The sequence below is a fragment of the Oppia nitens genome, unplaced genomic scaffold (genome assembly GCF_028296485.1).
Source record: "Oppia nitens isolate AA-2021 unplaced genomic scaffold, nextdenovo-longstitch-racon4-pilon3 scaffold14_pilon_pilon_pilon, whole genome shotgun sequence".
Taxonomy (NCBI): Eukaryota; Metazoa; Arthropoda; class Arachnida; order Sarcoptiformes; family Oppiidae; genus Oppia; species Oppia nitens.
The window spans coordinates 645,238-665,000 of record NW_026533193.1 but is presented as its reverse complement, the minus strand read 5'-3'; the positions used below and the strand labels follow the sequence as shown (position 1 = coordinate 665,000).

The 19,763-nt window shown below is 17.7% G+C and overlaps 2 protein-coding genes across 2 annotated transcripts; one reads left to right on the top strand and one right to left on the bottom strand.

Moving 5' to 3' along the window:
* Positions 1-8,547: 8,547 nt before the first annotated feature.
* LOC128961341 (heat shock protein beta-6-like) lies at positions 8,548-9,764 on the top strand. The gene is made up of 2 exons (XM_054307573.1): positions 8,548-9,129; positions 9,713-9,764. Exon 1 carries the CDS (start codon positions 8,623-8,625, stop codon positions 9,112-9,114), a length of 492 nt encoding a protein of 163 aa, XP_054163548.1. The 5' UTR covers positions 8,548-8,622; the 3' UTR covers positions 9,115-9,129; positions 9,713-9,764.
* Positions 9,765-15,930: 6,166 nt separating this feature from the next.
* LOC128962151 (mucin-2-like) lies at positions 15,931-17,405 on the bottom strand. The gene is made up of 3 exons (XM_054308505.1): positions 17,051-17,405; positions 16,592-16,948; positions 15,931-16,151 (listed from the first exon to the last, which is right to left on the bottom strand). The coding sequence occupies exons 1-3, from the start codon at positions 17,388-17,390 to the stop codon at positions 15,931-15,933; spliced, it is 918 nt and encodes a 305-aa protein (XP_054164480.1). The 5' UTR covers positions 17,391-17,405.
* Between the last annotated feature and the right edge of the window lie 2,358 nt (positions 17,406-19,763).

Here is a 19,763-nt window from a genome sequence, read left to right as displayed (position 1 = left end):
TTTATAATTTTTTTGTTAAGTGTATATTTTTGTTAATTAAATTATAGACAATAATAATAATAATTATTATTTTTATTATAAATCATTTGTTTTATACTCAAGTGTTTTATACAAATTATATATGAATCGACTCAAAAAAATATATGAATATATAATATTTGAACACAAAATGCAAATTATTATATATATATATATTGTTTGTTTGAAATTTTAATTATTCACATATTTATAATATTAAAAAAAACTATAAATACAGCTTGTCTTTTGGGAAGATAGCGCCACCTAAACGGTATAATATAAAAAATTGGTTGACACGTGGTTTTGATTGTTTACATATCAAACCCTTAACCTGTGATTTTCATCTAATTATCTCTAGTCGTGTATAAGATATAACCATTTAAAGAGGTCTGGTCAGAAGTTTTTCGGTGATACCAATGGAGTTATCGGAGGAACACAAACGTGTCATAATTTATTATGAGTTTTTGTCCACACAAGACCCGAACGAAATTTATCGTCGGATGGTGGACAGGTTGGGCAATAATAGCCCTGCTTACAGTACAATCACCAAATGGATCCGACATTTCAAACTCGGTGTACAGTCACTCAAAGATGGCGAAAGAAAAGGTCCAGAAGTTACTATATCGACCCCTGAAAATGCGGCCGCTGTCGAAAAGATAATAAGAGCAGATCCATGGATCACATACCGTGAGTTAGAGGAAAAATCAGGCATTCATCGCACAACACTTCAAAAAATATGCACTGATTTGATTGGCGTACGGAAGCGTTTATGTCGGTTTGTTCCTCACTTTCTATCAGATGAACAAAAACAACAACGTGTGAACATTTGCCGAGAAAATCTAAAGATGTGGAAGAATAAGGGACATGTTTTAATTGATAAGATCACTACAGGTGATGAAACATATGTTCACTATTATGAGCCAAAATTGTCACGTGAAGCGAAGATATTTGTGTTTGAAGATGAGGTACCGCCCGATATTGTCAAGCGTGATAAAACTATTGGAAAAGTTATGTACGCCGTATTTTTCAATACGGCGGGTTTGGTGGCCGCGGTAAAGTTATGCGGACAGAAGACAGCCACGGCTTTGTGGTACACCACACAATGTCTTCCTAAAGTCATTGAGGGATCTGCAAAAAAAAGGAATGCTACTCCACCACGACAACAGCCGAGTTCATACTGCAAAACTGACTCAAGAGTTTTTGGCCAAAAATAATGTCAAGACTGTACCGCACCCGCCATATTCCCCCGACCTTGCAATGTGTGACTTTTGGTTGTTTAGTGGTCTGAAGCATTTTCTTCGCGGACAAGCATTTAAGACAGAGGAAGAGTTGGACTGCGCGGTGATGGAGTATTTTCACTCCATTTCTGAAGATCGCTATAAAAAAGCTTTCGAGATGTGGAGATCCCGAATGGAGCTATGCATCGAATTAGGAGGGGACTATATTTAAAAAATAAATTTTTTATTTTCATAAATTACGTCTAGTTTTCTTTGTGCTACGTTCCCAAAAGACAAGCTGTAATAATTTATTAATGAAATTAAAATATTTTTATCATTTTGATGATTAAAATTAATTCATTGTTTTATATGTCAATTATAAATATATGTTAAACAATGGAAAAGTCAAATACCTTACAACTGTTGGTATTTTTTAGGAAAACTTTTATATTAAAAGTTTATTAATTAATTTACTAATAATAATAATATGAATTAAAACTTTAAATTTTATTAATCCGCAAATAAAAACTTAAACATAAACAATAATAAATTAAAATTTCTATAAAATTATTTTTATTTATAAATAAATAATTAATTAAAAATCTGTTTGTAAATAATCTTTTAATTACTAACAGTTTTTTTTAAAAAAATAAAAATTTATTGCAGAAAACAGTTTTTAATTAATCTCTAACTAATTGAACTTTTAAATAATAATATTATTTTATATTTATTTAAAAATCATTTCTAACTTATTAGTAAATTTAAATGCTATTTAATTGCTATCAATTTATAGACAATATTGTAGATATACAGTATTATATTAATAGTTAGTTATTTATATTTATTTTTTTATATAAGATTAGCTATAAAAATATTTTCAAAAAAAACTTGAAAAGTTTTGTTTTCTGAAATCTATACGAGCCTTTTGTGTGTGTGTGTGTGTGTGTGTGTGTGTAGCATTTCATTTTACGAATTTTGAAATTCTGACTTCAGATTCGGTTAGAGGACTACTAATAATGTATTGAAAAGTTTAATTAAAATTTTGATATCTCTTCGGGAACATAGACAAAATGGCGGCCAAAGTAAAAAAAATTTTAAGAAAATTTTTTTTAAGTATAGATTTGAATAAAGCATCAAAAACAAGAATAAAAAAATACATTAAAATTTTGATATCTCTTCGGGAACATAAAAAAATGGCGGCTAAAGTAAAAAAAATTAGGTAAAAATTTTAACGTTTAGAATTGTAAAGAGTATCAAAAATATGATATAATCTATCAGTATAATTTTTTTAAAATGGCGGCAAAAGTATAAAAAATTTTAAGAATTTTTTTTAAATATAGATTTGAAGAAAGCATCAAAAACAAGGATAAAAAAATATGCATTAAATTTTGATATCTACGGGAACAAAAAGAATAAGTATAAGCGGCAAATGTATAATTATAGATTATTATTTTGTTATACTAAATCATTTGATACCCCACATGACTATAGTTGTTTATTTTGTCATACTGAATCATTTGATACCATACATTACAATATTTATATTATGTATATTTAACCAGTTTTTAAATTTTTATGTTATTATATAGCTGCTATAATTATAAAACTAATAGTTTTCAATGTTATTCAAGTTTTTTTTCTGAAAATGCTTTCTAGCATTCTTAACTGGTTTTTATTGTTTATTTGTTTTATTAGGTTTTAAATCCTGTAATTTATATTCAATACACACTTAGATACCGTATTTTAACAACAATTATATATATTTATGTAACTTTATATACAGTATATACACTATTATTTACAGTATATATTATACTATAGTATTTAGTAGTGTCGATAATAATAATCATAATATATACTGTATATATATTTACTGTATACATATAATATATTGTAATTATTAATACATTATTTAACACCAATGTACTAACTGTAATGTAATAAACTAGGGGGTGGTTGGGATAGGGGGTAAACTAATAAATTAAGGTTAAAATATTATTATTATTATTATTATTATTACAACTATTGTTTTAATATTATTATTATTATTATTATATTCAACTAATAGGTAGTGAAAATGGTATGTTTAGTGCTATTATGTTTTGTTATCTGTTGGATGCCATTACAGATAATAGTATTATATTCACTGTTTGGACACTCGGCTAACGATTCCGGTGAAGTAAGTCTATAGTATTATATAACTATTATATAACATATATATATAGATATATAGATATAAATTATAACATAAATTTGTTATATATATAAACAATAGTATATCTGTTTATACAAATACTGTATACTATACATTAGACTACTTATGTATTATAGTATCATTTTTTTCATAATATAATTATATAAAACATAATAGTTGTTAGAAAACATTGAAATATAAATATGAAAAATAAAAATAAAAAACATTGAAATAAAATAATTATTTTTTTTCTAAATTTTATTTTATTTATATTAGTTTTATTTTTAGAAAATTATTTTTTCTTTGGCTATTAGTTGTGATAAATTATTATTTTTTGTTAATTAATTGTTGATTTTGCTAGAATATTTAATCAATTAATAAAAACTAACTAGCTAAATTATTGTTTGTTTTAATTTTCAAACAAAAATTTATTTGCTTTTATTTATCAGTATACAGTATATATTTATTTATATATTTTTATTTTATATCATACATACACACATATGGACATACATTAGCTATTAGTGACAATAATATTTAAAAAATAAATAAATAATGAATTTTATTTTATTTTATTTTATCTATAATATCAAATAATAAATCTGTATTATCACTATATATTTAATAATTAGTATTTTGTAAACAAACAAACAAACAAACAAAAAACATTATTAATACAACAATAAATTATTTTATCTAATACTACAAACAAAAAATAAATAATATAAATAAAATAAATCATTACTAACTGTCATATATATATAAATATATTGTAGTGTACTTAGCAATCCAATTAGTAATTTTTTCAATATATATATATATTATATATATATATAGAATATATATACAGTATATATATACAGAATATATATACAGAATATATATACAGAATATATATACAGTATATATATACAGAATATATATATAACTTATATATATACACAGAATATACATATATACACAGAATATATATACAGTATATATATATATAGTATATATATATACAGTATATATATATATTATAACAAATAAATTAATTGTTTGTTTGTCTTTGTTTTTTTTGGTTGTTTTTTCTTATACAAACATTTATCAAAACATTTATTTATTAATTAATTTTTTTTTTAAATTAATTGATGTGTTTTTATTTAGCTACCGGTTTGGTTTTCCACCCTTTCCTATATCAGTACATTCATAGCCTATTGTAATTCTGCGCTAAACCCTGTCATCTACGGTGGCTTTAATCGCACGTTTCGCCAGACATTGTACTCAGTTATCAAATGTGATTGTCGTCTAATACATAGATATCGTATGTATTTATTTGTATTATTATTATTATCAATCAATCAATCAATCAATATATATATATATATATATAATTAAAACTTTAAGCATTAATAATATTTTTTTATTTTTTAAAATAAAAATATTAATATAATAAATATATTAAATTAATTTACAAAAACTAATTTATAATTATATTGGTATATATACTGTATACTGTATATTAATTAATTAATTAATTAATTAATTAATATTTATTTTATCAACAAATTATTGTTAGTATTATATATATATATATAATTATTAATTTAAATATAATAATAATTTTTGATATATTTATATAATATAATATATTTATTATATTAATATATTTTTTACAAAAAAAAATATCATTAATGTTTAAGTTTTTAGTTAATAAAAAAACAATTTAATTTAATATTTAATCTAATTTTAATAATAATAATATGTTATAAATAAGTTGTTAAATACAACTAGAAATACATGTACTGTATAGTAGTGTATAAAAAAATTTATTTATATTTTTTATTAAATTTTTTTATATATATATATATATAAACAACTTAAATACAAAAATATTAAATATACAATAGACATCATAGCACTATAATATTTAAAAAATTTTGACATAACATTAAAGTTATTTTTAAGTTAAAGTCAATATAATGTACAGTAAAAGTATAGCCCTTATTATAATCCTATTATAAAAGTCATAATAAAATTTATAAATATTTTATTTTATAGCCAAAACAAATTTAATATTATTATTATAAAGTTAATGATTACTACTATTTATTATGATTTTATAAATACTGTTTTAAATACTTAAGTATTAAACGCTATATTAAATTATTAGATTTTAAAAAAAAATAAATTATTATTAAATGTGTTAAAAAAATATAAACGGATATATTTATATATAGTTTTAGTTTTATTATTAATAATTTAAAAAAGCTAAACATAATTTTACTTTTTTATTTATTATTTACCAGTTATTAATAATTTATTAGTTATTTCAATGTTTCCTTAAAATGTTGATATTTATTTTTTTTATCGACAAATTTTCATATTAAATAATTAATTATAATAATAATCAATAATTTTATTATAATTTTTTAAAATTTTCATTAATTAGTCATATGATTTAATTTAATATTTATAATAATAATATAGTCTATATATATATATGAAAAATATAATATATATAATTATTATATAGTTTTTAATAATTTAAATATATTTTTATATAATATTATTTTATATAATATTTTTTTAATATATATTTATATATCTGTATTATATATATGTAATCCCAAAGGAGTCAACCAAACAATTGCCGACAATATCTCATATATCGATCACCAATCAAACCGTACGACTAGTACTACACTATTGTCAACAACCACTTCAACAACAACAACTAGTGGACGGGTATGTCGTCGACAAAGCAAACCTCACAACAACAACACTACCAACAACTTTAGGCCAACAAACGGCTCGTCGTCCTCATTGTTGGCCCGAAAAAAACCGCTACAAAAACCGCTAGTGATTGTCGAGTCTGTCAATTGAGTTATATATATATATATATATAAATTAAAAATACTAACAATCAGTTTTTTAAAATAATTATTTTTTAATTTGATATCTACTGTATATATATAGCAATATACTGTATATTATAATAATAATAATAATAATAATAAAATTATAGTCTAATTAGTAGATATATAATATAATAATGCTATATATGGTATATAAAGTATAGGTATATAATTATAATACAATACATATATATATAAAGTATATTATAATAATGTTATATATTGTTTGTTTTGTTTGTATAATATATTATTAACTACTAATTAATTATAAATATTGTTTTTTTTGTTGTTGAATATTTAATGTATATATAATTAAATTTGTTTCTTTCAATTAATACCAAAAAAAAAATAAATCTTTAAAACAATTTTTATTTTTATTTATTTATTTGTTTGTTAGTATTCAATAAATATTTTCAAGTACTATCATATAAATAAATTTTCATATTTTGATAAATATAGATTTATATAAAACAAAAAATTTGTGACATAGCATAGGAAAAATGATAAATTAATGTCTAAAAAATTATAAAATAAATATTATTTTTATAATTTATTAATATATACTGTAAATCAATAGCATATATAACAGTAGATTCAACAAATAAATCTTTAATAATAAATTATAGTATATTATGTTGTCATTGATTTTATTATTATTATTATTATTATTTGTTGGTTTATTAATAAAAATAAAATTTACTTTATAAGTATCATAATTGACGTCAAATTAAAATGTCAATCAAATACATACCAAATAATAATAATAATAATTAAGTTATTAAACAATATTTGACATCAAATACATATTATACTAAATATATATATTTATCATTAAAATTAGGTTAATATTGTGAAACAATTTTTTTTTAAATTAGTATTTATTAATAAATAAATATTATTATTATTATTACTATATATTTTTCAATGTTTATTATATAGATATATATTATTACAAATAACTATTCAAGGTAATGATTTTAAATATTAAATATATATATATAATTTTGAATTTTATTAAATTTATTAATATTAATATTATTATTAATATCAAAATAAAAATGGTTTTTTTGTTGGCTATCTTTCTATTACTTTAGTTATTAATTTTTGTTGTTGTTGTTGATATTATTTATATGTATTGCAAAAAAATAGGATTTGAAATATGAGAAATTTATATATATATAAAAAATATTAAATTTAATATATAAATAAAACAAATAAATAAATAAAACCTGTCAAAAACATATATTATAAATATATATATATATATATAAAAATAATAAGATTTATAAGTTTTATTTTGAAGTCCATTTAAATACAATATCTGAATAAAAATCTTTTATTTTTTTTATTAATAAGATTTTTCTTAAATAATATATTAAATTGAATTTATAATATTATATTTTTGTTGTTAGTTTTAAAAAATATTTGTTTTATTTAAATAAATTTTTAATAATAAGACTTTTTATGGATATAAATGAAACAAAACAAACAAAAAATCAATAATATATATAGTTATTGATATATTATATAAATATTGTTATTATTATTATCAAAACCAATATTACTATTAACATGATATGATTATTAACAGTATTTTTTGGTAAACTAATTATAATTTTTAATAATAATAATATATATATATATTATACGGAATAATAAATGTTATAATTTGAAAATTTTTATTTACAAAAAAAAATTTTATGTCAAAAAAAAATTCAAGTTAACTAAACATTTATAATTATTTATTTATTTTTTCATTACAAAGTAATACAACAAAAATTAATACATATTAATGATGAAAATTATTGACAATAATAATAATAATAATAATAATAATAATAATAATAATAATAATAATAATAATAATAATAATAATAATAATAATAATAATAATAACATTGAAACACAAACACACAAAAAATAAATAATTTGAAAACTGAAACCAAAATCACAGTTAAGCATAAATTTTAAGTTAATTAAAGTTTATATATATATTATAAATATATACCAAAATTTAAAAAAAAAATAAATTAAATCATATCACACATACACACTATCAATGAGGTCAGTCATAGTCATCATATATATATATATATATATATATATACTGTATATATATATTGTATATATATTTATAGGTAAACTTTTTTTTATACAATCAAATCAACTAAAATAAAACCTTAAATACAGTCAAACATAGAAAATAATAATAATAATAATTGTTTCAATCAATTGTATATAAAATTTAGTGTTCAAACAGTTATCTCTCAAAAAATAATATATCATTCAAACTATGTCTTTAAGCCTGTATTGTCCGCACCGTTGGTTTCCATGGGGTTGGGAGGTAAAGGACGGCCTAACCGGCGATTGCTTGTGGCCATCGATAACCTGGTCTGACTGTATGGACGACGACTGTCTGGACAACGACGGTAACGACGACGGCTGGGACTTACGATTTAGTCGGCGACGTATCGGCAGTCTAGACATCAGTAACAATGGCCGCAAGTTTACCGTCCGAGTGAATTGTCGCCGTTTCCGGCCGGAAGAGATTTCGGTAAAAACTGTTGGCCAGTGTCTGGTAATTAAGGCCAAACATCGGGAATGGCGTCGGGCGTGCAGTCACGAGGGTTGGCTGGAAAAAGAGTTTTGCCATAAATATGATTTACCGGATGGTGCGGACCCCCAGCGGGTGACCTCCCGTTTAGATACGTGCGGTATATTGACTATTGAGGCCCCCATCGATCGTAAGCCGACAACAACTGATTGTAAACCAATTAAATGCTAAAAAATAAATATTTCGGTAATTTATTTAATACTAATATTATTATTATTATTATTAAAAATTAATTAATTATTATTATTATTATTAAAAATTAATTAATAATTATTATTATTATTAAAAATTAAATAATAATTATTATTATTATTGAAAATTAAATAATAATTATCATTAGTATTAAAAATTAATTAATAATTATTATTATTATTAAAAATTAAATAATAATTATTATTATTGAGAATTAAATAATAATAATTATTATTAAAAATTGAATAATAATTATTATTATTAAAAATTAAATAATTATTATTATTATTAAAAATTAAATAATAATTATTATTATTAAAAATTATATTATTATTACTATTATTAAAAATTAAATAATAATTATTATATAAATTTATATGTGTTTTTGTGTGGGTGTATGAGTGGGTTTGCAGCTATAATTATATATTATTATAAGTAATTTAATTATAATAATAATAATTTTTTCTCATAATTTTTTATTATTTATTTATTTGTTTTTTTGTCTCTTAGTGTGCAAACAAATGAAAATAAATTTTGTATTTACTAACAATAGTTTTTTATTTTTTATTTAATTTAGATATTGGATAACAAAAAAAACAACAACAAATTTAATCAAAATCTAACTGGATAAATTATTAAATATTATTATTATATTAACAAATAATATTTAGTATAAAAAATAATGTTTTCATTTTAAAATTTTTTTCTAAACTTTAAATTTTTGACAACAACAACAACAAAAATTAGCTAGATAAATTTTTAATAATAATATTGTTTTCAATAATTATATATATATGTAAAACATTTTTTTTTGACAATCAAATCAAATAAATTGTTTTTCTAAACATAATTATAATAATATTATGATTATATATAAAAATATATAGTAAATGATATCCACAAAAAAATTATTGACAATAAACAATAATAGAATCAATGATTTTTTAATTAAAAATTAATAAAATCAATTAAATTAAAAATTAATTAATTTTATTATTGTTTATTTTCTCATAATTAAATGAATCACTTGAAAATGAAAGACAAAAAAAAAACAAAAAACATATTTAATTAATAATTATTTAAAAAGTTTAGTAATAATTTATTAAATATTTTTATTGTTGAGTATTTTTAATAAAATAAATTGTTTAAACAAATATAAAAGTTAGATTACTAGCTACTATAATGTAGTAATATTATTATAAATAATTTTTGTAATTTAATTTAGTTAGTTTTTAATTATTTTAGTTATTTTGTTTTTTTTATTATAAATTGTAATATTTATAAAAATAAAACTAAATTAATAGAGTTTAAGTGAGATTAAGTTAAAAATTTAAATTAGTATTAAATTTAGATAAATTTAATACTAATATAATTTATATTACAGTATTATATATATATAATTTTTAATTATTTATTTTACATTAATATTATTAATCAGCAATATTTTTGTTTGGATATGAATATGATATGATAAGGATATGATATGAAATTAATTTTTTTAAAAAATAAATGTTATTTATATATATATATATACTGTATATATATATATATATATATATATATATATATATATGACTAACTATTAATAAATTAAAATTAAATTGTAAAACATATTTTAAAACAATAACTATAATTATTGTTATTTAATTTATTTCAAAATTTTTACACAAAATAAAACTAAATAATTAATAATTTTTCTTTAATTTCATTTAATTAATAATTTTTTAATTATTTAATTAAATCATAAAATAAATGCACGAATAGTATCGCCAGGTCTGACATCATAGTCGGACAGTTTGATCGTATCGTCCAAATCATAGATATAACGATACAATAGCCGTACGTGTCTATCGGTTGTGGCCAACCTATTGGCCGCCAATGACCTCAGCTGACTGACCAACATATTGCCGGTCACAGGGATGTCATACTGTCGGCCCTGTTGTGACTCCAAGTGAATCACTTTTAAAAATAAAAAACAAAATATTTATTTAATTTTTAAAAAATATATATTTTACAAAAAACAACAAATATTCAATTAAATATTTAATTAAATAATATTAATAATATAATTAATTATAGAATAATTAAAAAATAGTGTATTTTAATAAAATAAAACAAAAAATTAGCTAGATTAAATACATAAATATCATAATTAACTTTTATAAATGATTATTATTTTCTAATATTTTTTATTTTATTATGTTTTAAAAAACTAGATACTATTTATTTATTTTTGTTGTCATAATTATTATCTTATAATCTTATATAATAAGTTTAAAATAATATTCAAAAAAAATTAATAATAATTTATACAATTACTAAATTATAATATATAAATATTTTTTAAAAAATCTAATAACTATTAAAAAAAATAAAATACCTACCAAATTGTTTATTAGATGATTCAGCTAGTACAATAGTTGATGATGCAACTATTAATAAAGCTAATAAATATAATTTCATTTTTTAAATTTACTTAATATTTTTTTAACAAAAAATACTAAAAAAATTATTGTTAAAAAAAACTATTAGTTTTTTTAATATGTAGTTTCATAAATATTATATATATAAACTCAAATCAATTGCAAATTACTTTTTTAAATACACATTTATATCATTAATCAGCAAATAATAAATTACAAAAATATTTTTAACAAAAAACATGTACAATATATATATATATAATCATATGACTAACTGCTAATAAATTTGAAAAACACTTATAGTTATAGTTAATAAATAATTGATATATTAATTAATTAATTGTTTATATTTTTCACACAAATGTAATGTAATGTTTATTTGTATTATTTAAAAATCAAATAAAAATAATACAATATGTTTGATATTTAAAAACAATATAATCAATAAAATTGTTTAAAAACTAATAATAATAATAATTGAATTAAAATTTTAAAAATAATAATAATTATTATACAAAAATAATTATAAACTAATAATAATAATTATATTAATAATATATAAACTAATAATAATAATTATTATACTAAAAATTTATAAATTAATAATAATAATTATATTAAAAATTAATAAACTAATAATAATAATTATTATACTAAAAATTTTTATAAATTATTAATAATAATTATATTAAAAATGTACATTGGTAAATTAATTGGACATATTGATGGCAATGATAATACTACTAATAATAATAATAGAAAAATAATAACTAATTAATGATCCAGGTGCTATTGTTGCTGATGACGATGATGATCTGGGTGATTTTGTTGCAGTTGTTTTTGTTGTCGATTGTCTAACTACTAGTGTTATATTGGCACCGGTAGTTATACCGTATTGCGATAGTATTGTATTATCAATTAGATCCTTGAATGCCTGATAGGTTAGGTTCATCTCAGGGACAGTTAGTCCAAAATAGGGTGCAGCGTATTGTTTCAATTGGCCAATGGATGTATTACCCGATGCCTGAAAGGCAATCTGCCGATTGGTCGACGGCTCAGTTATGGTCACTACTACTTGAAACCAAAAAAAAAAATATACATAAAAACCGATTGTTTTTTATTATTATTATTAAATATATATTCAAAAATTTAATTTATTTTATTTAAAAACTATTAATAATTAGAGTTTATATATATATATATTGTATATATTACTGTAATTTTAATTAAATATATGTAATAATTGATAATTATTATTACACCACTAATAATAATAAATTTTATACTAAAATTATTTAAAAAAATATATATATAGTAAACTACATAAATATATATATATATATATAATTATTATTAATTTTTTAAATAATTAATATTTTATTAAATAACTAATTAGAGTTTTTATAATATAAATATATATTATTGTAATTTAAATTAAATATATGTAATTAATTGAATTGTATTATTACAATAATATTAAAATTGTATAAAAATAATAATTATTTAACTACATAAATATAGATATATAATTATTATAAATTTTTTTTTTATATAATTAATTAAATAATAATTAAATTTAGATAATAAATTACATACATATAGGCACACATATACCTAGACACATATACATAAACATAAATGCACACATAATTATTATTATTATTATAGTAATTATATTATAAAATTAAAACTATTTAAATAAATATATAAAATATAGTAAAATACTTTACCAAAATCACAATTTGATGATACAATTGTTAGCAATAATATTATTAATACAAAACATATGGCATAATTCATATTGAATTTTTGCATTTATTATTATATTTTATTTCATCAAAAAAATCTAGCTAGATAATTTATTTTTTTAAAAATTAACTTAATATTACTACTACTACTACTACTATATTACTACTACTATTAATAATAATATTCAATACATATTATAGTGAGATTATTAATTAATTATAACTATTTGACTGTAATTAAACTGTTTACTATGTTTTTCATTATTAATAATAATAATATAAATGTTTTTATATGATGTGGCATCATATATATATATATATATATATATATAATTTATATATGTATATATATTATAGGGGGAAAAACAATACCCATTGTAATGATAAAACATTTATTTTATTTCTGAATAACAAAAAAAAGTATCAATAACATTTTAATATTATAATTGAAAATAAAAAATAAACTTGTAAAAATTTTGTATTGTAATTGTTTAAATATAAAAAAAATAATATCTATTATTTTATTTAAATTATCAATTATATATATATATATTTATATATTTAATTATTCACATTAATAATAAATCTAACAAAATAAACAATATTTTTTTTTGTATAATTAAAATAATTAATTAATTACTAAATTGAGTTAGGTCAACATTTTTTTCAATTAGATTTTTGACATTATTATTATTATTATTATTATTATTATTATTATTATTATTATTATTATTATTATTATTATTATTATTATTATTATTATTATTATTATTATTATTATTATTATTATTATTATTATTATTATTATTATTATTATTATTATTATTATTATTATTATTATTATTATTATTATTATTATTATTATTATTATTATTATTATTATTATTATTATTATTATTATTATTATTATTATTATTATTATTATTATTATTATTATTATTATTATTATTATTATTATTGWTATTATTATTATTATTATTATTATATTATTATTATTATTATTATTATTATTATTATTATTATTATATTAWTATTATTATTATTATTATTATTATTATTATTATTATTATTATTATTATTATTATTATTATTATTATTATTATTATTATTATTATTATTATTATTATTATTATTATTATTATTATTATTATTATTATTATTATTATTATTATTATTATTATTATTATTATTATTATTATTATTATTATTATTATTATTATTATTATTATTATTATTATTATTATTATTATTATTATTATTATTATTATTATTATTATTATTATTATTATTATTATTATTATTATTATTATTATTATTATTATTATTATTATTATTATTATTATTATTATTATTATTATTATTATTATTATTATTATTATTATTATTATTATTATTATTATTATTATTATTATTATTATTATTATTATTATTATTATTATTATTATTATTATTATTATTATTATTATTATTATTATTATTATTATTATTATTATTATTATTATTATTATTATTATTATTATTATTATTATTATTATTATTATTATTATTATTATTATTATTATTATTATTATTATTATTATTATTATTATTATTATTATTATTATTATTATTATTATTATTATTATTATTATTATTATTATTATTATTATTATTATTATTRTTATTATTATTATTATTGATATTATTATTATTATTATTATTATATTATTATTATATTATTATTATATTAATTTAATTATATTAATATTATTATTATATTAATATTATTATTATATTATTATTATTATTATTAWYAATATTATTATTATATTATTATTATTATTATTATTATTATTATTATTATTATTATTATTATTATTATTATTATTATTATTATTATTATTATTATTATTATTATTATTATTAAAAACAAAACAATGAAAATCATTTGATTTTTTATTGTCAAATCATTAGAAATAGCAATGATTTTTTAATATCATAGTTGAATATTAAATAATAATAAAAAAATAATTGTAAATCTAATAGAAATATATTAAATAAATAAATATAAATTACAAAATATATTTATATACTGTACTTAATAAATATATAATTTTGGAAAATTTTTATTCAATACTAATTGCTATTGATTAGTCAAATGTAGTTATTATTTTAAATCACAAAAAAGTATATTTAAATTAAATTTAACTTTTATTTTCAAAAAAATAAATAAATTATTAAATAAAAATAACTACATTAAACTAATTGAAAATTATTACAGAATTATTATTATTATTATTATAATAAAAATTTTAATAAATTAAATTACATACTAACTAAACACATTTAATTATTTAAATATAAATATATATTTATAAAACTAAACTATATATCACATTATTTTTAGTTAATAAATAAATAAATAGTTTATTAAAAAAATACAGAAAATATTAAAATTCAATTATTATTATAATAAAAATTTTAATAAATTAAATTACATACTAACTAAACACATTTAATTATTTAAATATAAATATATATTTATAAAACTAAACTATACATCACATTATTTTTAGTTAATAAATAAATAAATAGTTTATTAAAAAAATACAGAAAATATTAAAATTCAATTATTATTATTATAATTATTTGTGAAACAATAATACTGTCGATGGCTTATTGATACCGTATTGCCATATTTTGTTACCATTATTCAGTGCAAAATACGGGCCAAATTGTAGCCTAATTTGCCCAGGTGGATAGCCAAAATATTGGCCAGTCATACGGCGCAATTGATCGACTAGTAGACTACCATTGAACTGATAGGTAGTCGATCGGCCAGTTTGCGGCTCCGTTACCGTAATAGCTATAGTAATAGTAGGTAATAGTAGTTATATTATTTTAACAATAAAATTAAAATTAATTAATTAGTTAATTATAAATATTATAAATATATTAAATTATGTATATTATTATTATTATTAATAAATATATTAATTAATTAATATTAATAATACTAATAATATTAATTAATTAATATATTATTATTAAATATTATAAATATATTAAATTATGTATATTATTATTATTATTAATTAATATCTTAATTAATCAATATTAATAATACTAATAATATTAATTAATTAATATATTATTATTAAATTTTAGTCTATATATACGTGTATATATATATATATAGTGTATATACAGTCATTGGTATCAATTAGCAATTTTTAAAAATATAATTTAGCTAGCTTATTTTTTTGTTTATATATCTTAAATAATAATAATAATAATAATTTTTACTAAATGATCCAGGACCACCCGGTGCTAGTATTCCTAGTGGCGATCGTGTAAATGATGGCTGGGTAGTAGTAGTAGTAGTAGTAGGTGCTTGTGTTACTACCGGTGCTGTAGTTACTACCGGTGCTGCCGTTGTGTCGGCTCTTTTAGTCAGTGTAATCGTGGCACCGGTAGTCATACCGTATTGGGATAGTCTAGTATTATCAACAAGATCAATGAACGACATATATGTTAAGTTCATTTCGGGTACAGTATAACCAAAATATGGGGCCGAATATTGTTTAAGTTGACCGACGGTTGTATTGCCAGCTACTTGATAGGTGGTCTCCCGGTTTGTGGCCGGTTCGCTAATGGTCACAACTAATACACACACACACACACACACACACACACACACACACACACAGATAACATTAGGTACTGTATATTATTAATATAGGTATTAAAAAAAATAAATACTACCAAATAGACCGGGCGGTGGTGTAGGTCCAGCAGTAGGTGCAGGAGTTGGTCCAGGAGTGGGTGCAGGTGTGGGTCCACCAGTGGGTGCAGGAGTGGGCCCACCAGTGGGTGCAGGAGTGGGTCCACCAGTGGGTGCAGGAGTGGGCCCACCAGTGGGTGCAGGTGTGGGTCCACCAGTGGGTCCACCAGTGGGTCCAGGAGTGGGTCCACCAGTGGGTCCAGGAGTTGGTCCAGGAGTGGGTGCAGCAGTGGGCGCACTAGTAGTAGTCATTTGGGCGTCTAATTTAGCCGACAATACAACCATTAAAACTAAAATATCTAGTATATGATATTTCACCATGATGCTTTTTGTTGTTATTTTAAGTTTACTTTAATTGAAAAATTATATCAAATTAAATCAATTAATTTTAGAAAATAAATATATACTAAAATTATTGTTTTTTAAAAATAAATAATTTATTTAAAAAAAATTAATTGGAAAACTAATTGATTGTAATATTAATAATTAATTAAAAGTTTTTTTTATATAAAAAAATATGATCTTAACTATAGAATAATGATAATCATTATATAAAAAGTACTGATATTTATACGATTATTATTATTATTATATGTAGTTTTAATATGTTTTAATTAATTAATTATTTTTTTTTTTATAAAATTAATTTTATTAAAACTTTACACAACAGTCTAAATGATTAAACAATAATTGTTATTTTATTTTATTTATTTTTAAAAATTTAAACATAAATATTGTAATAGACTGTATATATTTAATATATCAATATATTGTGCCAAATATACTATGATTTGATTTACTAAAAATTTTCTAATAATTTATTTTTTAAAAAAATAAATAAAAATAACTTATATTATATTTTTGTTTAAATAATTACTTAAATTATTTTTTTTTAATTAATGTATATATATGTGTTAACATTTATAATAAGAGAAATGTTTTATTGATAATTAATTTTATAAACTTATGATATTTACTGTATATTTAAAAAAAATTATATTAAAAATATATTGAATCAAAACTTAAATTGAATTAAATAGCAAAAAATAATAATAATAACAAATGATTAGTACATTTAATTTTATTGAAAATAATAAAATATTGATTTTATTAGAAAGCATTTTTTATTTATTAATTAAAAAAATTACAAATAATTGTAATGATTTTTAAAATTAAATTAAAACCTAAACAATATTGTTTTTTATAGTCAAAAAAATATATTTTAATAATATTAACAAAACTTATACACATTTTTTTTATTTTAAAAAAATAAGACAAAGACATACAATATATTTAAATTAAATTATGTATTAAAATACAAATATTTTTATTTTGTGATCACATTTTTTTTTTGGTTATCAATAGTTGAAAAAAATTATTTAGCAATAATAGGCGCCCTTGTCCTCAATAATTGTTCACAAAAATAATAATAATTAAATAAATAAATTTTAAAATGTATTTGTATAAATAATATAATTAAATTTTAATTTACAATATATATATAATAAATAATAAATATTTACTCTAATACATAATAGTAATCATAATAATAATAATATAAATAAATAAATAATTTATTTTATAAACATGTTATTACCTAAACTATTAATAAAAAAAATAAAATAATTATCTAAATATTAAAATTATTTATTTATTTTTTAATTCAATTCTAAGAAAATAACAGTTTTTATTATTAATGATTAATACTAATTAATATTTAATATATATATATATATATATATATTYTAATAATAACAATAATAAATAATTAGTTTGCCCTGAATCAAATTGATTATTTATTTATTTTGTTACAATGACCTGGTACATACAATTAGCTACAAAAAAATTTTTTAGCTATACAAAAAAATTGAACATACTTATCAAGGTGATTTTATTAAAGTGATAGTTAGTAAGAGAGAGAGAGAGAGAGAGAGAGAGAGAGAGAGATTAAACAAATTGATAAACAAGTTTAAGGTTATATTTCACACAATTATTATTATTATTATTATTATTATTATTTAGGTTTAATGTGTGTTAATAAATAAACTTAAAACAACTTAATATCATATTAGCTATCAAACAAAACATATATATAATTGTAATTTTGATTTTATTATTATTATTATTATCACTATTTATTGTGTGTTTATATATATTTTAAGTACAGTATTATAATCACACAAAAAAAAATTTTAAATAAAAAATTAATAAAAACTTTCTTTTATCAAAAAATAATAAAATAAATAAAAACTTGTTTTCTATGAATTTTGTGAACAATTTTTTTATGTTTTGTTTTTTAACTGACATTGAAATTACAGTACAAATACAGAGATATATATATAATTTAGAGATGTTTTTTGTGATTTGTTTTTTTTTGTGACTAATTATTATTATTTTTTTTAAATAATACTAAATTTTTGTATATAAATATAAAGTTTATTATTGTTTAGTAAAAGTATAAAAGTATTTATTTGAGAAATAAAAAAAAAATATTTATATTTTTTTTATAATTTTGTTAAATTATAAAAATTAGTTTTTTTAAATAAAATCTATCAATCAATGTATTTATTATAATATACATTGTATTTTGTATTTAATAATCTATGATATTTATTATAGTGTTATTAATTAATTAATTAATTAATTTTGTATTATAAATACTTATATTCATAAAATTAAATAAATAATTATTTT

Coding starts and splice junctions, on each gene's coding strand:
- LOC128962151 (XM_054308505.1), bottom strand. CDS start 17,390: ATGGTGAAATATCATATACTAGATATTTTAGTTTTAATGGTTGTATTG. Junction 16,949..17,050: donor ACCACCGCCCGGTCTATTTG/GTAGTATTTATT, acceptor TGTGTGTATTAG/TTGTGACCATTAGCGAACCG. Junction 16,152..16,591: donor GGGTGGTCCTGGATCATTTA/GTAAAAATTATT, acceptor CTATTACTATAG/CTATTACGGTAACGGAGCCG.
- LOC128961341 (XM_054307573.1), top strand. CDS start 8,623: ATGTCTTTAAGCCTGTATTGTCCGCACCGTTGGTTTCCATGGGGTTGG.